Source organism: Clupea harengus, chromosome 23 (assembly GCF_900700415.2).
Source record: "Clupea harengus chromosome 23, Ch_v2.0.2, whole genome shotgun sequence".
In the NCBI taxonomy this organism is placed as follows: domain Eukaryota; kingdom Metazoa; phylum Chordata; class Actinopteri; order Clupeiformes; family Clupeidae; genus Clupea; species Clupea harengus.
The window spans coordinates 12,235,612-12,258,760 of record NC_045174.1 but is presented as its reverse complement, the minus strand read 5'-3'; the positions used below and the strand labels follow the sequence as shown (position 1 = coordinate 12,258,760).

The following is a 23,149-nucleotide window of genomic DNA, read 5'->3' as shown; positions in this document are numbered from 1 at the left end:
CTCTCTCCTCTCTTCTGCCCAGACAGAAGGAAAAGGAAAAAGCAAAAGACGGCCTTTGGAAAAAATGACTATCGGCCTAAAGCTCAGAAAAGAGAAGCCAGATGCATTCTCCTTCCTTTTTTCTTTTTTGAACGCAAATCACTTTTTCCCCCAACTCAGAGTGCCTGAGTTATGGGCTTCAGTGGCGTACAGGATGAAAGGCTTAAAAGCTCTCCCTGTGGTAGTGAACGCAGGTAGAGGAGGGGATTATGACAATAAATAAGCTATTTCATGTTTGAAGTCGGAAGTCAATTTTGCACTACGGAGAAACATGACAAAAAACTTAACAAAAACATTAACAAACAGAGAAACGCACTTAAAACGCTTTTAGCCTGTAAACAAAGACACAAGTTTGAATACACACACACACACTCTCTCTCTCTCTCTCTCTCTTTCTTTCTAGTTGCTTTCGACTCCTGTCCAAAGTGTGGTGGAAGCATTTGAAATGTAGATGAATGCTTACCGCAGAGGAAACCCAATCCTTGGCAGATGGGTCTTCCAGTGAAATCACAGAGAAAATATGACTGTGCTGCCGGGTCCAAACTGTTCACTCTCTCTCTGTCTCTCTCTCTCTCCCTCTCCACAGCAGTCCTGCAATTCAGCAAGATTTTCTTCCCTCCCGCAAAAGCGGATGATCTAGGTGTGACTGTCATCCAAGAGATCTCGTTTCTAGGAGATGGTACCCTGGAGTGCCATTCACACAGATCACATTCTATTCAAATATACTGTTTCTATATTCTCAGACATATCTGACGAATCTCTAATAATTGCTCATGATCAAGGAAACTGAATGCACCTTAGCATTAAACAATATACTCTAAATTCATACACCATCTGCTATAAGTAAACTGTGATAGTTGTGGTGCTAGAATCTCGACAAAGCTTAGGTAACAGGTTTCTGCAAACAGGAGGTTTGAGGAACCTCTTGACATTTCTTGTAATCAAAACACACTATGGACTTTACAGAAAAAACATAATTTTTTGTCATAGGTTCTTTCACAAAGCATTGTTAACAAGGACCAATTACAAGAAGGACAAGGACATGTGTTGCACCTTACACAAGAATGTCAATTTCTTGAGTCTGCAAGATACAGTTGGAGACATATGTGACTTCAAACACAACTGTGTTTATTTCTTAATATTTTGTAACATAAAGAACACCCCATGAGTGTACATACAGGTCTAACCTCTACACCAATCATCTCAGGCACAGTTACATTGAAAAATAGAATACATGATCTCTAAGCAGCATTTATATGTGTTAAACATACCACATATGTTTTAGATAAAATATCTACAAGTGTTTCTTGTTACAAAAATACAAACAGGTCATTGGAACACCAGGACTGTTCAAGGATTAAGGGGTCTACACACATGTTCAGGTGTTGTACCATGTCAAACGACGATGATCTTGTTCAAAATACATTTTTTTTTCTGTTCTGCAAATACACCGCAGACACAGAGGAAATGCATTTATCTGCAAATGGTGAGGGTATTCAGGCTGTTTCAACAATTCTTTCCATTTCTTTTCGTTTACTGGTTGTTTTCAGAGACTAACTAAACTTAAAACATTCAACTTTGTGCACACGTATAAAGTGTACATCTGAATGTCGAAATAGAAGTGCTCTGTTGATTTGACGTATGCGTGGGAAGGGAATGAACTTCAAGTGACTTCAAGTATTATTAGGACTTTTCAAATTGGGCTTTTTCTGCCAATTCAGTTTCACCCTTTGTCCATTCAAATCAGTGCAGAAAATAAACAATAAACAGTACCAGAAGTTCAATTACGCATCTTTGGTGTTTTTTGGGGGGCAGCTACACTGTGGTGCCGAAATAGTCTTTAAAAACAATGTAATATGCTGTCTTTTGTGGTAATTTGGCACAGTAAAACAAACCAACAGCATTTTAACCCTGGTATGTCATATAATGTACATAGAACTCCTCTTCGGAGAGAGATCGGGAATTTAAGAAGAATCCTTTGGATTTTTCCATGAAAATTCCTTCAGGCATGATTTAAACTTCTAACGTGACATGAACTTGACATGACATCCATGACATTGGTTATCAAAGTTTAAAAAGGTGAAAATGTCAGACGGTCATGACAGACTTGAATAATGTATTACTGAAAACTGATGTCGAATCACTCTCCTGTATGACTTGAAGACTTTGAGTACTTCTCAACAGTGTCGACGAATCATCTTTCAGCAATGTGAAGACTTAAGTATCTGGAGACCTACAGGCATTAAATGAAAGGTAGGATAAGTTAATCTTCACACCTCTCAAGGAAAACTAATGAGGCACATTTCAAGTAAAATCGACCAAACATGCCCATTACAGTGAAGACAGAAATAAAAAAACAAACAAACAAAAAAACAACTCTTCATAAACTGAACAGTAGAAACATAGGCGCTTAAGCGGTAAAGACAAACATTTCAAACCACCACTACAGCATCTTCATCAAAAACTCTTCCCCATCCTTCGCAGGTGCGTAAAACTATGGCGACCCTTTATAGCTTGCCTATATATATACAAACAGTACAAATCCCAGGTAGTAGTGCAGACATATAGGCAGACAACCCAGTATTTTACATTGGTACTTCATCAAGAGAACAAACTCAAACTGTTTCCATTAGCCAAGGACTAAAGACCCCCACCAGCGCCCCTGTGTTACTGATTGTATAATGGAAGGAAGTGGAATGGTGTACAGAAATAACTGTGTAGTTCTTTGGGTGTCCGTTGCCTAACCCCTGGAAATAAGTTGCTCAGCATTCAGGGCGTTTCTTTTACTGAGCGCCACAGAGGAGCTTATTGACATGTTATGAGTTGATGTCTTTGTCGGACATCATGAGTACTTTTGAAGGCTGTGGTTAAAGTAAGGCCAAAGATGGCGGAAACTAACTGAAATGGGCCCCCGACAACAATGCTTCATGGAAAAGATCGGCAAAAGGCAACCTACTGAAAATCATGGGTTGGACTAAACAGGGGTAACCCTTCCTCTGAATACCTACGGGAGCATTTCCAGCATCTCAAATGATACAAAATATGCACAATGCAGTATTTCATAATGAACACAACATAGAAAAACATGGACTGAAATATTTCACAGATGCGGTGAGAGAATAATTATATTGATAATTACTTAATTCATACTTTTCCGAAGCTACTGCTATCAGGCATCAGCACAATGTTTTTTAATGCATTCCACCCTCTATATATAGTGTTCCATAACATAATATTATGCTACCTGTATATAGCTATTATATATAGCTAAATATACCTATATATAGCTAAATATACTATTTGAATGGATCCATATATGTGTACCTTTCTATGCAGTATTATACTGATAGAATATGGCACTAGTAATGATAAAGTCATGAGGCCAAGCCAAATATAGCTCTACTGATTAAAATGTGTGGCGTCACTGTACTATACAAGTGCATGCCTTGTGGATAATACATATGTGAGTGAATACACAAGTGGATATGTTGCCTACACTATGTACCATGAAACACATTCACCAAAACTATGATGCTTGGATTTCAATGCTTTGAAGGTATCCATTGGAAGAGTTCCCAGAAGATAAAGGCACTGTGATCACAGACAGAGCAGCTGAACAGATGCATCTCGACACGACACTTGAGCACAGTGCTAGCGGCTGCGATGCTAATCTCTAACCAAACAATAACCCGCTGCCATTGCCTCTTGTGATGAATAACTCTGCCCCTGTAATGATGACATTATCTCAATCTGGCTGTCGTGCTGCGTGGAATCGAATAAATAAACAACATGTGAAGAAAAAAACAATACAGATGAAAAGGAAAAAAAAGAAAGGAAAAAACATCAAATTACTCCATTGTGATGTGAGATTCTGGGCTTCTTCACCAAGATTCTGTTTTTCGACAGATACAAATATCAGTTCTTCTGTTCCTGCAGTCCAACACAGATGAAAATAAGAAAGATGGAATTGGACAAAATTGGAAGTCCAAAGACATAAATAAAAAGAATTCAAAAAATAAGATCACTTAGAAGGAAATTCTATGACTGAATTAGGACAAGGCCTCAGGAAGTAAAACAAGTAAGAATCTGTTCTGATCCCACTTAGTGGGCGTGTCCATTCATTGTGCTGTCGACCAATGGGCTCAAGTTAGTGCAGAGGTGGCCTTCAGGCTCGTTCTCATTGGCTAACCAAAGTCGATCCGGGGCCTGTATTCCAGTACCATTGGGTAGACCTAGGAGAAAGACAGATAGATGCCAATTAAAACCATCAATCACGTATTATAAAAACAACATGGAAAAGGTGGTCGCAGCACATCACTTTTGAAACTGAATTTTGATGGGGGAGGGTGGAAGGCAGGTTTAGGTTATGGAATTTATCATGGAATATATTTTTTGACACTAATTTACAATGGCAGTACACTGACTAAACTCAGTGGATGGCATTCAGTTTAGTGGTTCGTCATATCTTGGTGTGACTATTTCTGATCTGAAGGCAACCTCAGGTTGGATTGGCAATCTCAGGTTAGATTCCTTCACCCTCCCATTTGCAATTTACTGTAGGTTTTCATGGAAGCCAAACATTTTTGGCCATTCTCTTTGACAGTTCAGTTAGAGTAGTACAACACTCAATGATGATTGGCTAATTTCTCTACTAAATTACCACATAGGTATGAATCGAGCTCAGCTTCCCCTCAGTGTCATGAAATGTCTGTGCAAGCCTAGGCTACTCTAAAGAAACCATTTCACCTATAATATGTGTTCCATTCTATTGGTCTAAAAATGTATAACCAGTCTAACCAGTAAATAAACACATTCAGTACATTTCATGACTCTGGAGTAGATTTAAGAGAGTATGCTTCAGATGTACTACTTTTACACTGACATAGGATCAAGTCCCAAAGAACCTGAGCACTAATTAAGTAGTGCCCGATATAAATGTCACTGATGATGAAATGTATATTACTAGTCTATTAATTATATATAACCATGACATAAAGTAATATGCAGGCCATACATCATGTAATCAAACTTAAAAAAAAGACATTTAGACCTTATACTGGTCTATAAATCACTACTAATAAAGACCTGGGTGGTACATTTGAGGCCGTCCTCCACAGCCTCTCCCATTTCCTCTATTTTTAGCCACGCAGAGGACATGTGTTGGCCTGTAAATTAAAGCGCAGGAGACCCAGCAGCACCGAAGAGTAATCGGAGAGGAAGGAACTGCAGCGTCGGAACATCAGAAATATGCAACAGGCTAATCCTCACACTCGTCTGGAGACGAGGGAAAAAACTCTGGTTTCTCTTGAAAGATGACGTGTAGATGATCTGGTCACGCTAAGAGGAGCTACCCACTGTTCTGTGTTCATGTTTGAGTGTGTGTGAGAGAGAGAGAGAGAGAGAGAGAGATGGTGTGAGTGTGTGTGTGAGTATATGTCTGTAAGTATGTATGCAGGTCTGGTCTCACAGGTGTTTGTAAGGGTGTGAGTGTGTGTAAGTGGTGCTTCTATGTGTATTTATGAATGTGTTTGTGTGCATGTAATTAAGTGTGTGAGCATGTGTGTGTGTGTGTGTGAGATGCATAGAGAGAATGAGAAGACGAGAAACAGAGAGAGAGAGAGACAGAAGGAGAGAGAGAAAGAGACAGAAGGAGAGACAGAGAGAGATAGGCAAAGCAATGTCTACAAGTGTGCAAAAGAGGTCATGTTTGTGAGTCTGTGTATACGTCTCGTTATGCATATGTCTGTATGTGTGGAGATGTGTGTGTTTGTAAGTGTGCTTGTGTGTGTGTGTGTGTGTGTGTGTGTGTGTGTGTGTGTGATTGTGGGGGGGAACATGTATGCGTGTGTGCTCAGAAATGTGAGAATGGGGACGATATGTGTGTGGGGTTGAGATATGTGTCAGTGAGGGTGTATGTGTGTGTGTGTGTGTGTGTGTGTGTGTGTGTGTGTGTGTGTGTGTGTGTGTGTGTGTGTGTGTGTGTGTGTGTGTGTGTGTGCGTGCCTGCAAATGTGTGCAGGTGAGTCACACCAAACCCAGACTGGGCCCTATTTTTGGAGTGCTAGGGGAAAGACATTTCAGCACTGCACCTGAAGAGAGAGGAAATTAGACGGCGGCGGCCGATACTGGCCCACTTTTCTGGGCCGTTTCCCCCGAAAGGGAATTCATTTCCAACCTGGTGTAGCCTTCATCCTTTTTCAGTTTGATTTATACCAAGAAAAGAAAGAGAGAAGAGAGAACTCTTTCCCTCTCTGTCCAATCTGGACCCTGGACACTCCAGCCATGGGGATGTGTCCAGCACCGAACTGTACACTGCTATGTGTTACCTAATTAGTGTGAACTAACACAGAGATTCCTGCCTTCACCTACTTCACATACTGCACAGTGGGTGTGTGTTAAAGGTCAAACACTGATGTGAAAATTTGGTAAGGTAGTTCCTCACTGAGAATTTATAGCAGAATCCATGCTCCTTTATGGTAGTATAAAGAGGTTAAGACAGAAATGCACTGTGGACATCGTAAATGATGAATAGCTACTGGAGTACTGAGCAATGTGCTTAAAGTTCAAAGTTCAAATCAGTGGTTTAGTACCAGTATAACTTCAGTACTAAAGGATTATAAGGATACAGAGGATAAATCACATCTTAATACTTTATCAACTCTACAGAGAAGATATTACCCTCACTGTCTTTGCAAAACAAACATGACTCCCTCAATAGCGCAGACACAACATGGAAAAAACACAAAAAACAGGTCAGTGTTCCTCCAGTCAAACTAGGACACCAGCCTGGGCGCTAACAAACTATATCTCTTACCACCACGATAAGCAGGTGAGATACTTTACACGGCCTTAAATGGTTGTTCAGCCTCCTCAAATCCAATTCTCCTGGCCTGTCTCTCTAACTCACCAATACAGTCGTTCCCCGTTTGTGACATTTGACCCCTGAAGCTGCCAACACCTCCCCAAAGGCTTGTCTACAAGGGACCGTCACCAGCGCTGGAATTAGTTCCCGAGGTGCCTGGGTCGAAGTAAACCCTACCGCAGCGGGTTGATCTCGATGCTGTATTTGTCTTTGCCTGAGGTTCTGGTGAAAGGTTGTTGATATTTGAGCTCATTACACCCCTCCCTTCCATGCTCCTGACGGAATGTGTTGATTGGCTGGAATTGTTTATGGCCCGGTCCGAGCCACCATGTTTGTTTTACATTCACAGAGCCAGGACCAAGTTTTCTTGAGTACAAGCGCTAAAGGACTGTGAGGAGAAATTCACTGAATTAATTATATAGGAATATAATCACAGAATCCACCTTTAAGGGAAACTATATCTAATAAATATATTTAATATCTAATATATTTTATGACATGTCTGGGACTAGCCAGCAGTATTGTCTGTGTGCAAAATCTGGGATATTATTTTGAGACTAAGACAGACCAACCCAGCATGGCACACAAGCGTTTTAATGTTGCAAATGCATTTCCCTTTCAGTTGTGTGAATGCATTTCTGCTAAATCAACAGAACATAGCTTACGCACACAACCCATTATATGGGTGCTCTGCACTGCTCTTATGTGTCAGGCTGTACTAGCAACTTCTATATGCACAATACTTAACACTAGAGGGACGCTCTGTGATTCTGTGTGGATAAGGAACCCCCCCCCCCTCTTCACCTTCAGTGCAGTGAGCAGCTTCAGATCATTGCTGGTTTGGAGGCTTGCCAAAGCCTGGCTCGGCGCAGATATGGAAATATCAATATCCGCAAACATCAAATATGTCCTTTGGCACTGTGGACACGGGCCCGACAGGAAATACTCACTTCGGAGGTAATGGTAGGCTGCTCAGCCCACACAGAGTACAGTGTCATTCCTTTTGTGGTAATTTTTTTCTTTCAGGGACAGAAACACAGAATCTGCTCTTAAGTTTGTACTACCTATAATTTTGCATAACGATCCATGGTGGCAACTAATTTCTTGTGTACACCTTACAATTACCATTAAATGGAAACCTGCCTTGGGTAATTAAACATTCTAATGTTGCAATTGAGATTGATGTGATTTAACTGAGAGCTTTTGTTAGTCGGCTTGACTAGACATTGATACACTTAATTGACCAACTCTAATATCTAAGTCCAGTGAACAGTTTTAATGCAGGGGGCAAGACACTAAACACTAAATGTAAAAAGTAAGTTAAGCCAACGGCACTGTAGATTATTCCTAACAGCTTCCATACTCCTTGTACCATCATTGCACATTATTCTGGGTGGCGTAGCAAAGTCATCTTAAGATGATGCCACATCAGAGCAGTCAGGAGCCCACCATCTCTACTAAGCCCCCCCCCCGCCCCCCCCCCCTAGATGATGGGTATGGGAATTACACAGTCATCAGAGAGTGTGGAGGAGCAGGGACAAGTGCAGGGAGAGTTCACTTCATATCGGCGCACAGCTTACATTCTCCCCGTGGAGTCGCCACCGTGTCATATAGATGAACTCCATGGTGTGGTCCTTACCCATGATCTCACCATTGCATAGAACGTCTAGCTGTGGAGAAGAGATCATAGATGTAACTTTGTACAGTACAGATATAGACATAGATACAGACATACACACACATATATATATATATATATATATATATATATATATATATAGAGAGAGAGAGAGAGAGAGAGAGAGAGAGAGAGAGAAAGAGATAGATATGGATATGGACATAGATACAGACATACACATATATATATAGATAGATAAAGATAAATATATATAGATGGATAGATATCTCATAAAATAGTTGTAACTATGAATAACAGACAGACAGACATATAGATACATTATTTGATACATTCATGCATAATATACATTACATTGTCATGTAATTGTGGTACAATTGTTAATTAGTGCTAACAATTATGCTACACTATAGCACCTTCACAGAAATGTCCATCAATGTGCGTTATCCATGTACAAATAAACATAATTAAGTACAGTGAACCCATCTAATAAATCCACAAAACAGTGTTTTTGATTTGGGATACTATCACCTCCACATGATACACAACACCACAGATTTTGCCCATCACTGCCAGTGCAGGGCCCAGGGCCTTTGCTTTGCTAATAACACTCTCTGTAAAGTAGAAAAGGCAGGGCCACACAGCAGGGCCACACAGCAGGGCCACACAGCATGACCCCTGGCAGGGCCACACAGCATGACCCCTGGGTCGGCCTGATGAGAGTGGACAGCCTCAACAGCTATGGCTGTATGTGTCTCGCCAGGCAAGACAGGAGACCGCAACAGAAGCTTGGGGAGAGACACACAACTATGCTAGGAATCAGCACCCCAGCAGGGCACCTGGTTAGGCAGACATGCCCCCTTCATCCACACCCCACCCCCCTACCCACAACAGCAATCACTCAAGATTGGCATAGGGGTTCTTGTAGCTAAACTGACACATGGTTGTGCTATCGCTTCCTGGGTCAAAGGTCCAATTTTCTACTTTGGGGGTAGGAAAATCTGCTCTGAGATATGCTCTCATAAAACTGAGAGAATATCAAATCTAAAACTAGTCTAAAACTAATCATCCAAAATGGAGTCTATAGCATGTGCAACTCATTCCAAGCAATAGGATGTGCAGAGCATATTCATTCGAGCATGTTCATGTTCACTGAAAGCATCCATAACTGCAACTCCATCATTATGACTACACTGTCTACCATTGCAAAGATGGCATATGCGTTGCTTCAGTCAAATGTGTCTGAAGTAGTACAGAAAGGGCACAAGAGTGTGGCGAGCATCTGCCATCTTACCTCGTATGAACTCGGAAGCTTCAGCTTCAGACTGAGAAACTTCTTGATTGTTCCGACAGTGACTCGCGTGGAGCAACGGATGAACTTTTTCATTAAGCCCTGAGGGTAAACAACAACATCAATGACAACAATAATAAACAACAGCATTAATGAGCACACTTTTTTGCAATAACTCTTTCAAAGACATTCATTTTCTTGCGGTACGTTTTCCCTCTCTATCTTCGTCAGACCAGTGCCAGAGTGATCAAACGTGGTTGGATAAGAACATGCTGTTCAATGTCACTGTTTAGCATAATGTCTTCATTGGAAACCTCTATGCCCCCTTATCCCCCGGCCTTGTAAGTAATTTAGCCACTGTGTCATTGTGAAGAGGTATTGTAATGGCAAAAATAACTTCATGACGACCACCTAGGCAAATGAATACCTGTAGATTGCTGCTCTCGTCAGCCAGTCTGACCTCTTTTCAAGGTCAGAGAATACATTTTTTTTTTTTTTTTTTAAAGAACAAAAATAAATAACAAGGTTTTTTTCTCCTCTCACAGGCTCGAAAGCTAGCAAGATTATTTATTCAAAAATATCCCCCCATATGCCTGGTAAGGGCATGTTAAGAGGAAAGGGTGTCAAGGTCTACCACTAGGCAAGATATCCTAGCAACCAGTTGAGCAGTGAATGGCAATGGCGTGAGTAGGAAGGAAAGAGAACAGAAAGAAAAAGGAGATGAAGGAGCTTGATTCAAATGTGTACTTTATAAAATGACGGTCTGAAACTAAGCATTGAAAATGAAAATGAAAGCAAAATTAGAGACTGATTGGAGGCTACTAGAGAAATAATGGCAGGTGAATATGTCAGTTAACAACTGTATGTATGTATGCATGTATGCATGTATGTATGTATGTACGTGTATGTATGTATGTATGTATGTATGTATGTATGTCTCTGTGTGTGTGTGTGTGTGTGTGTGTGTGTGTGTGTGTGTGTCTCTGTGTGTGTGTGTGTGTCTCTGTGTGCGTGTGTGTGTGTATGTATATACGTATGTACGTATATATGTATGTATGTATGTATGTATGTATGTACATGTCTGTCTATTTAATAAAGTTCCAATACAGTAGGGGTGAGGGATGATCTGCAGGTGGGCTGACCTTGACGGTGTTCTCTCCGACCTGGCCGTTGTTACGCAAGCAGTCCAGACAGATGGCGATCTGAGGGTCGCTGCGGTGGTAGTCCTTATCGCCATCATCATCTTCCTCGTCATCCAGACGGGCTCTCTTGGCCCTGGGGCTGCCGTCTGACAGATGAGGAAGCATATTTGTGGACACAAATGAGAATCAACAGCTCGTTACAGCCATTAACACCCTTTCATAAACAAAATCCTGAAATTGAGGGAAATGTCAAACTAATGCAAGCTAGAAGTTAAGACAACGAGTGTAAGGACTGTGTTGGTTTGGTAAATTTGAAATTAATTTTTCTGCATTTTAGAAGAAGAAAGGTTCCCTGTATACCTCTTCAGTAACTATGGTATTTCAAGGTACATTGAAGTGTTTAAAGTAAACTGTAGGTATGATGAAACCCATGGCTCAAGAGAAACAAAAGAAATCTAAAACTACATTGATATTTACATTCAGCAAATATACGGACGGCCTTAATCAGTACGTGTGCTACCCTGGAGCGCAAGCTGTAACTGAGTATACCAGGATGCTTAGTGAGGGAGTGAAATGCCCCAGCCTGTGCAAAGACCTTCCCCAAACATAATTCCACACAGTGGCTGCAAGACACACTGCAAATTAAAGACCCTGCCTGCTCTTTGGAGAGGCTGCATTAGAATTGGATTAAGTGTTCATCCAGAAACACTCTCACTCTCTTTCCTCCTACATCTCCCTATTTCTGCCTCCCCCCTCATCTTGCCCCCCACTCTCAGCTTTCTCTCTCTTCCCGCTCTATATCCCCCAATCACCCCCCCCCCCCCACACACACACACACACACACACACACACAACCAGCGGTCTCTCTCTTCTCCCTCTCTCATTTTTGCTCTCTTCCTCTTTCTTTTCTACCATGTCTTTCTGTTTCCATCTTTCTCTCATCTCCAACAGTACCCCTGACCCCCCCTCGCCTCTACCACCAGACACACTTTTCTCCCTGGAGACAAATTACTGCAAAAGAAAAAAGAAAAAGTGCTATTGGGGAAAATTAATACTGAAGGTAATTATCCAATCACTAAAAATGAGTCCCAGCTGCACACACTTAAGTCATCTCTCCCTCTCTCTGCTGTGTCCCAGCACACAATCCTGTGTGTTTGGATGGCACTGCTGGGGGGAAAATAATTTAACCAAAAGAAAAAACAAAAAAAAAGACGGATGCAATGCGTTTAATAGCAGACCGCAGATAAATTCTCCCCAGATCTTTCAACGGGGGCACATTTGTTCGCCTAATTTTGGCTGGCAGTGGCATTCTGCAGCTGGTGGTCGCATTCTGGAACGCTCTGCAGACCAGGCTCAAGCACTCCGAGGAGAGAATGCCCTTGTATTGGGGCGTGTCCGTCAAAGAAAAAGGTGCTATTTAGAGGTTCTACAGAATTCTTGCAGGTTCTATATATTCTAAAGGTTCAACAATGTTACTTTTAAAAGTACATTTTTTTTTTATGTGGAGATGCTTTGGGTTAAGTTTACTTGTAAAGAGACTTTCAAGGAGAACGTGCAATGACTCCAATTAATAAATATAGATAAACCAAAGAATCATTAAGGGTTTACATTCTACATCTTCAAATCGTTGTGTCGGTGGCATCTGAGCACAAGATAATGATTGTAAAGCCTTTAAGATCACATCTTGTTCAAATCTTTTGTAAGATTACTATCATTTATCACATAAGTGGGACTATGTAAAAAAGTACTAGGGACTCAATCTCATAGAGCTCAGGCAGTGAATCTGTTAAATTATTACTATAATGTCACTAATTTCAAGGCATATTCTCAGGTGCAACAGGCAATTCCACCTTCACTGAAGAGGTTTCTGCACTTGGAATGAAAACATAAAACAGCCAAAAAACTGCCCTTAGACATTTTTAATGCATCACAGGACAAAGGAGTCTGTGCTGCCAATGTATTTCAAAATATATGGAGGGAAGCTAGTTAGTCTCCTTGTTTTAGTACATTTTCAGTCAACACTGATCAAATGTCTACTTGAACACAACAATGAATTGGACAGGATAAATGCCTACAGGACAAAACAAACCGGAGACAAAGGAAATCTTAGCTTGTAAGTTTACCTGCTAATTTCAAGGGTAGCAGAATTTCATGGTAAATGAAAGGTACTGTAAACTGATATGTGAAGCTGTGTGACTGAATGCATTTTCAACGCTGTTGGTATTGTTCTGTGAAGACAGTACTGTGTGTTTTGTCAGGGTACAAAGTACATAAAAAAGTGACACACCACAAATGTGATGACACACACACACACACACACACACACACACACACACACACACACACACACACACACACACACACACACAGACACTCACTCACACACACACACACACACACACACACACACACACACACACACACACACACACACACACACACATGTGTGCTGTCTCTGCAGAAATGTTTGACTCTCCCAGGAACAGCTGCCAGTAACTGCGTACCGTACTGTGGGTGGCATCCTCACAGAACACCGATAAACCACACCAACATCAAAACAGATGCCCAACAGACAGAAACAAAAAAAAGTTCAACAATTCAACTAGAAATAAATCCATTCAGCCCTTTTACAGTAAAACAACATTCTCAATGGAAAAGCACAACAGTTTTAAACCTGAGCAGATTCTAAGATTATAATAGATTATAACTCTATGCTGCATGAGTTACTGACAGTAAGATGAGACTCAACAATGTCAGTCAGGTCATGTAAACACCACTAATGGATCGTAATTACATGCATGACTACTTCACAATGCCTTATGAGAGAGCTTCTGCTTCTGGTCCTTAGCTAAATGGGGTGGGGGTGTTCAACATCACTGAGGTTTGGGAGCTATTGCTGGGTTAGTTTCCTACTGATTGATTGTTGGAGACTTAATCAAAAGCTCTTTAGGAATGATGCTCTTCAGGAATCATCCTGTGTGTGTGTGTGTGTGTGTGTGTGTGTGTGTGTGTGTGTGTGTGTGTGTGTGTGTGTGTGTGTGTGTGTGTGTGTGTGTGTGTGTGTGTGTGTGTGTGTGTGTCTGTGTGCCTGAGGTTCATTCAGCGGGCCACTTCAGGACATGTAGTCTTCTACTTCTGGACAACAGCACTGAGCTGAGGGGGGCTACAGACACTTAACCTCAATCAGATGGGTCAGTAAACACACACACACACACACACACACACACACACGCAGACACACACACAAGAATACACACACACATAAGAATACACACACACATAAGAATGCACACACATAAGAATACACACACATACAAGTCCACGTCACACACACACACACACACACACACAGGGATGTCCTCTAACACTTTTCTCACTTCTGTGACCTATGATGGCAGGTAGCCAGTTAGCAGTGCCTCCCCTGCGCCCTCTCTGCCTCTGCCCACACCAGAGACTCACACTCAGTGGCCGTCATTAGCCCCGAGACCATGGGAGTGACAGAGCAGAGCAGCGCAGCACTGCACTGCTCCTATTTAGACTGAGACAAAACATAGATAGATTTATATATGTAGACTAGACACAGACCCAGATTCATACCATTACAGAAACTAAGAGGTTTTAAAGGTAGCGGCGTTCTGCAGGATTACCATTTATAACTTGGCATAGCTGCGTAATCTGCAGAGTTGTTCTACTTGGAATACAGGAAATATAACCTATACCGTAGGGACAACATTTCCACCAAACACTTTCTTCCCCAAAGAATGTGTCTGCGATATGGATATGGTGTGTGTGTGTGTGTGTGTGTGTAAGAGAGAGAGAGAGTGAGAGAGAGAAACAGGGACCAAGTGAGAGATAGAAACAGCGAGAGAGAGAGAGAATGAGAAAGAGAAAGCGAGAGACAGATGGGTCTGGTGGATTTATCAGGGGGTTCTGTCCTCACAGGAGTTTCATTCAGGATGCTTCTAAAATGAACATCACATGACCAGGGGTTACCTTCTCCATTTTCTTTTGACTTGTTCCTCTTCCAGAACTCCATCTCCTGTTGCTGTTCACCTGGTCAGTCATCAAAAGGGTTGGACAAATACATCAAGAGTGCTGGGGCACAAACAAACAAACGCACACAATCACACACACCACATACACTCTCTCCCTCTCACACACACACACACACACACCAACACCACATACACTCTCTCCCTATCACACACACACACACACACCAACACCACATACACTCTCTCCCTCTCACACACACACTCACACCAACACCACAGACACTCTCTCCCAATCACACACACAGACACACACAGACACACAGACACACACACACACACACTCTCTCTCCAACTCACACACACACACACACACACACACACACTCACACACACACTTACACCCACTCTCTCCCACTCACACACACACACACACACACACACACACACACACACACACACACACACTACCACACCACATACACTCTCTCCCACTCACACACACACCCACTCTCTCCTACTCACACACACACACACCCACACAAAACACAGACACAGACACAGACACACACACACACACACACACACACACACACTCTTTCCCACTCACACACACACACAAAAGACCCCCCCCCCCACACACACACACAAAAGAAACACACACACACAAAAGAAGCACACACAAACAAAAGAAACACACACACAAAACACAGCCACATCCCCTGCTCAAAAGTACCACTTCCTTTGGCACACACAAAATTGCACTGTTGATTTACGGAGCAATAAACACAATACATAATGCATGCACTACCAAAATAATATGCAGCGTATGCAGGCTTACTTTCTCTGAGTCCGGGCACAAGTTTAAATATGATTTCCTCCAGAGTGTTGTCGAGCCTGTGATGAAGCAGAGAGAGAGAAAAACAGATGATAACGAAGGAATGCTAGCAGGACAAGATGGACATCTGCCAGAGGCCCCAAGATACATTGTGTTTCATATCAAGACAAGGCCATTGGCACTTTTCAGATTAAAAACGTATAACACAACAGTTTATACCAAGCATCATAGACACATAGACAGAATATCAATAAATGTACATGCATACATATATCTGTACTCCTCACACACACACACACACACAAACCCCTTTAATCAAAAGTCAAACACAGACATGACCATAACAAGGAGTAATGCCTTTTGTCCTCCATCTTTCTGACTTCCTCTCTGTCCTTGTCCTTCTCCGTCTCTCCCCCTGTCCTTTTCTCTCCCTCTCCCTCTCTCTCTCCCTCTCCTTCTCTCAACTACTCTCCCTTCACTTAGCAGCTGGCTCTAAATTGGATCCGGCCAGATCAGTACCAAGTCCAGCTGCTACATGAGTCTCTATTTATCTTCTTCCCGTACAATCTATTCCATCTCTATTCTCCTCTTCCTCTTCTTTTCTCCCACTCTTCCCTCCTTTGCCCTACACCCCCTCCCTCTCTCTCTCCTTTTCTGTCTCTCTCAGCACCTGTGCACCGAGTAACACAGTCTCTCTCTCTCGGCTGAGGCTTTGGCTCCTACCCTGCCCTCCAGCTGTTGTCTGGATCTCGGCCTAGCCAGGATCACATTCAAAACTGCCCCCCCCCCCCCCCCCCCTCACCAAACTGCCCCCCCACCCCCCAACCCTTCCCCAGCCCTAGCCGCAGCCCCTGGTCCCTGTGCTCCTGTAATGAGACGACTGAGAGGAGCAGTCAGGCATACTGGCATGTCCAGGCTACAGTAAGAGTGTGTGTGTGTGTGTGTGTGTGTGTGTGTGTGTGTGTGTGTGTGTGTGTGTGTGTGTGTGTGTGTGTGTGTGTGTGTGTGTGTGTCTGTGTGTGTGGGGACCAGCAGCTTTGGGCTCTGTGTCTTTTTTGGGCTACATTTGAAAATCATTGCTAAATGTCAAAATTGTGTAATTTCAAACTGGCTTAGAAATGGACAGATGGGTGAAATCGTATTGAAACGTTGTTCACCCTTCCCCACTCCAATTAACATGATTTCATATGCAAAAAAATAAATAAAACCAAATCCACATCTTAATTTGTCTTTAACTTATCGCATGAATGTTCAGTTATAACATGCGGATTACTTCCTGTAGTTCAGACAGTACAGATGGACATAGGTCAAGCAAAGGCAACAGGAGAGTAGGCAATGTTAAGGTCAATACATAGGTTCAAAACCTGTGCTGGCTACTGCAATTGTTTTGGACAATAGCATCTGCAGCGAGAAACAGTTTATGGCTGTCACTTACCTCAGCATTTCCAGAGGGTTTGTTTCGTGCACCTGGATGCCACATTTGGGACAGTCGTTGCTCTCTTCAAAGTGCTGGACAATGCAGCTCTTACAGACTGTGGGGGGAAACCGGAGGCGGGGGGGGGGGTTCAGCAGCAGTGGCAGAGAAAGAGAGAGAGACAGACATCAGCTTCAGAAGGACACATCACAGGCATACTAGGTCCTTTCATTAACATCCAAGACCGTTTGGCAAGATGCTGGATGCTCTTGGTCATTGACTGTGTCCGCGAGGCGTGCAGCGTCCTTCAATATTCAACTTTTCCCCTCCGCCGTCACATCCTAACGTTAAAAACAGTCGCTAAAAGCCATCTGTGTGCGCGGGCCAACATGGCAGCCACACTCACACTGTCCTTCCAATGTGGCAAGCTGTCCAAAGTGCCACATGTGTTAACACTATTCCCAGAAGCTGTCGCTGAACCAAGCACATTCATTTGAACACAATAGCCACTGTTTGTAACACTTTTGTGTATTGGGATGGCCTTGTCAGTACTGTCACTTGGACTGTATTTTGACAAAATCCCTGAACTGCTTCTGACTTTGAGATGTGGGAGAGACCAAATACACCTTTCCCAGAAGCTGCAGCTAAACAAAGGCATTCTTATCACAAAATAGTTTATAACACTATTGTGTATTGGAATGGTCTTTCCAGAACTGCCACTTGACATGTATGTGAAAAATCCCTCAACTGCTCATGACTTTGATGTGTAGGACAGACAATTTTTTTTTTTTTTTTTTTTAATCTCGAAGATTGAGATGCACACATTCAGTTTAGTATTGAAGTACATTTCTGAATGTGTTGGATGTGAGTTATCTGTTGGGCTGTGGGGAATGAGGAGTTGTGGGAGAATGGAGGCGTCTGATTGAGGAGTGAAATTGAAAACTGTGAGCTGGCAGCCTGATAAACACTGAGTGGGCACAGGCTGGGGCCAAGCTGGCCAGCACAACAACTATCACATTCCTGCAGCCAACCGCAGCAGCAAATGCTCAACATCTCTCTCTATCTATCACTGCCACACACACACACACACACACACACACACGCATAGTCACAAGTACAGACGCACAGAGAGTCACATGTGCACATACATACATACACACGCACATATATACAGAGGTACAGTCACACGTACAGTAGATAGAAATAAATTCACATTCACAGTCCATGTGCATATAATCAACAGCAACAACACTCTCAAAAGCATACAAATGCACACACACACACACACATACATACATACAAACAAGTATATACAGTATGCCTTGACACACACATACACAGACAGAAAACTGCAAGCACATGAGAATGACATATCTAGACATTTGCACAAAGATACTAACAACAACAGACAGGTACGGTATCCCAAATAAACATTCACTTCTTGCACAAACAGACATACTTGTGAGCATGTGCACACACGCAACAAACACACACTCGCAATCACACACACACAGAAACTCATACACACATATACACACATACATGCGCACTCACACACATACACACACGCATACACACACACACATGCACTCACACAAACACAAACACATTCTCTCTCTCTCTCTCTCTCTGTCTTTATTTCCTTTCAGCTTGTGTGAAGTGACTGACAATCACACCACCTTTCAATTAGCCTGACAGCTCTCCCCCTTTGCTACTCTATGTAACCCAAGCATCGTTTTCATGACGTAACCACACACTTGGTGTTTACGCGCCATCACTATGTCAAAACTGTGTCAGCAACAATCAGGTCAGCTTGATCTGCATTAGGGGAAAATATAGGGCAAGCTGAGCCCTACAGGACCTGGTATACATTCACTCGCCAGTCGCCAGGCAGTGGAACGCCACAGGCTGACCTATGCATTAGCATATATGCAGAGTGCCACTGCTGCCACATGTAATTTAAATCAGGGGTAAATGTCTGCTGGCTGAGCTGATGTAAATAATGGAGGTAATGCTCCCACAGACACACAGCGGAATGCAGATAATAACAGATAAATACTCTCCTTCCATCCATCCTTCCATCCATCCATCCATCTATCTATCTATCTATCTATCCATCTATCTATCCATCTATTCATCCATCCAAATGTTAGCCGTTCCAATGCTGATGTTGTAGCCAGATTCCATTAGATGAAAATGACTCTTGGGCTCTTTACAGACCCTGATGGCCCAAAGGATGGATGACTTCTTTAAATTTCCCTTGATGCACCTCGGAGCCATTTAGACACAGACTTGAGTAACAGAACCATTTTTTTGGATTAGCGAGACAATTCTCTGGGATGGCGCCCTGTCAAGATAAGCACGGACTCCTAAAACAAACAGGGGGTTTGGATCCGATCACTCAGACCATCGACACAGTAGGAAGAGGATATTTGTTGTCATGGTGACTGAACCTGGAGATGACTATATTCGCCCTCCTCTCTTATGAGGTGTCAATTCTAAGATTACTCTCCCTCACATCTGCCAATTAACAGGCAACAGGAGAGAGGTGGCAACATGCAAAGCAAATCAAATGGCAACTTCTTGAAAGAAAAACAGCCATTGGCTTCAATACAAATTGCAGAGTAAAATGTTCATAGAGTAAATATATGGTCTATAATGTAGTTTATTTGTATTTGTTCTGATTTTATACACCATTTAACCTGACAATAAACATACACAAACCCAGACCTTGTCCTGTTAATGTTTAAAAATAATTCAGATCCACTTTTATGGATATCTAGTATCTACCTATTGGAAGGTATTGGGTTAATAACTCATCTATGATTATTTAAAAACTAAATATCTCATCACCATGTGACCGTATTAGCACAACATTTTAATCATAATAGACACTTAATATAGTCAATATAGCATAGACAAAGTGTGTGAGTGGGGGGGGGGGGGGTCTGTGTGTGTTTTATATGACAGCCACTTACATGTGTGCAGACACTCTGTGACTGTCGTGGGCTTGATCAGGTAACCTTTACACACGTAGCAGGTGATGAAGTGGTTGAAGTCCTTGACCAAGTGCTTCCTATGGGTGGCAGCCATCTTGAGTGGCCGCAGGGGGTGAAGAGGTGGGGGACCTCTTGACCAGCAGGACGGAATGGTGAGCTCAGTGCCGTGTGGAGGTAGCGGGTGATGGTGAATTTCTCATGAGAGATAGCTTAATGTGCCACTCCGCCAGGGCGCTTCTTGGAGGGCCCTCATGTTCTGTTAAGCACGGTCTGAGACACAGTACCAAGTAGAGAGCATCTTCCCCTTCTTGTCTTGTGAGCTGCACAGAAATGTTGTCAGCCAGAGAAAATAAAAGTTGCATGATTAGCTATAATGGTAATGGCTGTTCATAACTTATTGACTAATGCACTATATACGGCTCAGGCAGATGCCTTGAAATATTTGATGGAGTTCACCTCTAAAATATAGGCTACATTCAGAATATATGTATATATAATATGTGTGTATGTGTGTGTGTGTGTATATATATATTTTTTTTTTGTAAACTCAAAATTCATTCGAAATCTGCGGGGTTGGGAGCTAATTCTAAAAATGGTGGAAAGGGGAAGTTCAGTTCCAATGAATTAGACGCTGCAAGTGTTCAACAGAAAAGTTAATATGCGCCCCTGCCAAGCGTACAGGTGCGCGGTACTGTTCCAGTAAGTCCCGCCTACTGCGCTTTAAAATCGAAAGTGATGGCCACTTTAAGACTCAGAGTTGAAGACGTCTCAGTCAAATTACATAACTCTCATTCTGCCTCTGGATCTAAAAATATTAGTTCGTCCATTAGTGGAGCGTGTTAGCAATGTGGCTAAACATAGGCTACTGTTCTGCTGCGAAAGCCACTGTCGGAACAATCAAAGGTTAACTGACATTTCGGCAACATCGTCCGACTTTAAAAGTATTCTAGGAACAGTTGTAATAACATAGTATATTTTAGAACAGCATACGTTCTCACATTGATCAAAATCCTACAAAAGTTGTAAAAGGCCATGTAGCGTAAGCTACGACAGCCATGACCTGTCCATACAATTGCAGATGTAGCCTCTCATATGATAGACAAACTACATAATCAGTTGCTGTGGCAATCTTCCGTGTTGTCAACTGTGCTAATATTCTCTTCAGAACTGTCAGCAAGCTACACATTGACAACATCGAAGCTACATGCCTCGTCGTGAACAAGAAATCAGAGGCATGACACTTTTTACCATCTAATGTAACCCTGAACAGTCTGGGCTGCATATGGCGAGTAATCACAAACACTGTAGCCAAACCGCAGTCTAACTGACTTGCAACCGAAGTTGCAGCCATTGGTTCGAGTGTCACTTTCCTCTCCGAAGGGCCAGCCCTCACATTTTCCGATCACTCCTGGCCTGTCTGACAAAATAACTAGCGCTGGTGCACACCATCAACTAGTCGCCCCTTCGCTACCACACATGCAGGAACTTGAGATGTGACACATGATCGCATTCTTACCCCATCCGAAACTTTACGATAGATGAGCACCTTGTGAAAACCGATACGCAATACCACCCGCCGGCTCAACCCTCAGTCTCGTTGCTCAAATCCCATCTCTTACCTTCCCAAATATCACGAGTCCATATTGGTGACGGTACGTTCTGAACAAATACAGTGTACGTGATGCGAGGTAACAGTACATGAAAAAGTACAGCAGCTGAATACGGAACTGCTCGGCGTTGAGATGATAGGCGAAAGGGGCGGAGGAGGCACTAGCGCGTGTTTACGCATTGCTGCTTGATCCACTCCGTGGCAGATACGCTCTGATTGGATACAAACTAGGGCGCAGCCTTTCAATTACCAGTTCGTAACTGTAGGCTATATGATAAACAGCAGAAAAGGAAACAAAACTGTTCATCAATAAGATCAGGAAGCACACCTAGAGACAAGTGTGGGCAGACAGTCTCTTTTTACGCACTATCAACACTGTTTTTCCTCTGAACACGCTGTCCAGAGTGAGTTAGAAGGTGTTACTTGTTCCTATAGAGAATTAGAACAATGTTAACGCGCGGATAAGATAAATTGTTATTTTTATGATTTTTGAGAGAACCCTCTCACAGTAATACCATATATGAAAGAAAAAAAAAACTAGCATTTCATTGGGACGTTCAGATCATCTATTTTGTCATCTGTGAAGTGGGGCCAACTGTAATAGACCTTATGTACACCTGTTGAGAGAGCAATATGGGTGTACAGTACGTCTGTGTTATAGGACACATGTGCAACATTTTTACAGTACCTATAGCTTTCTATCTATCTATCTAGTCATCTAGATAGATAGATAGATAGATAGATAAAAATGGATACTTTTCAATCATCCCTCAACTTATTGAAATATAATTGCAACAGTAAACTATTGTGATTGATAAGTGATTCCACTTGGCCCATGGCTACTGAACAGGCTTTATTCACACATATATATTTACACACATATTTAATAAACACCTGATGGTGGACTGAAGAATGTGTGAGCAGCATGAAGTAGACCTAAAAACAGTGAATTTTGTTTCCTGTCAGAATTGCAAGGCCACCTAGCGTAATTGCTATATTCCTCACCTTCTCTTACTGTACAATGGTCTTGTGCAAGCACTAAATATGTTATTATTCAATACATTGTGATCATTGTCGAGAAAAAAAAACATAAAAAGAAAAAAGAAGGTGTGGGTGCACTCTGAGAGGGGTCATATACTCCTAAAAGGACCGAGCAGCCCACTTTGTCAATTATTTCATTATATAACCCATAATCTTACACAAATTCCAGTCATATCCCCTCTTTGCAGTCGCCCCCACCTGTATGCAATATACCCACACTACGTATACCCTCGCAGTAGAGGTCTGTGCAGGATGTTTCAGGAATAGGAAGGTCCTATTTTCAGTC

The 23,149-nt window shown here is 42.3% G+C and overlaps 1 protein-coding gene across 3 annotated transcripts; it reads right to left on the bottom strand.

Moving 5' to 3' along the window:
- Nucleotides 1-1,146: 1,146 nt before the first annotated feature.
- pcgf5b (polycomb group ring finger 5b) lies at nucleotides 1,147-21,988 on the bottom strand. Of its 3 annotated transcripts, none has more exons than XM_012833415.3 (9): nucleotides 21,833-21,988; nucleotides 20,193-20,533; nucleotides 17,236-17,332; nucleotides 15,804-15,859; nucleotides 14,964-15,023; nucleotides 10,971-11,116; nucleotides 9,832-9,930; nucleotides 8,482-8,571; nucleotides 1,147-4,271 (listed from the first exon to the last, which is right to left on the bottom strand). In XM_012833415.3, exons 2-9 carry the CDS (start codon nucleotides 20,305-20,307, stop codon nucleotides 4,224-4,226), a joined length of 711 nt encoding a protein of 236 aa, XP_012688869.1. In that variant the 5' UTR covers nucleotides 20,308-20,533; nucleotides 21,833-21,988; the 3' UTR covers nucleotides 1,147-4,223. The 3 variants fall into 3 exon arrangements, with proteins under 3 accessions (XP_012688869.1, XP_031416885.1, XP_031416884.1); XM_031561025.2 differs by having other exon boundaries at nucleotides 8,482-8,567; XM_031561024.1 differs by lacking the exon at nucleotides 21,833-21,988 and adding an exon at nucleotides 21,730-21,826.
- Nucleotides 21,989-23,149: the final 1,161 nt, after the last annotated feature.

Coding starts and splice junctions, on each gene's coding strand:
- pcgf5b (XM_012833415.3), bottom strand. CDS start 20,307: ATGGCTGCCACCCATAGGAAGCACTTGGTCAAGGACTTCAACCACTTC. Junction 8,572..9,831: donor AGCTTCCGAGTTCATACGAG/GTAAGATGGCAG, acceptor TCTTCTCCACAG/CTAGACGTTCTATGCAATGG. Junction 4,272..8,481: donor GGCGACTCCACGGGGAGAAT/GTAAGCTGTGCG, acceptor TCTTTCTCCTAG/GTCTACCCAATGGTACTGGA.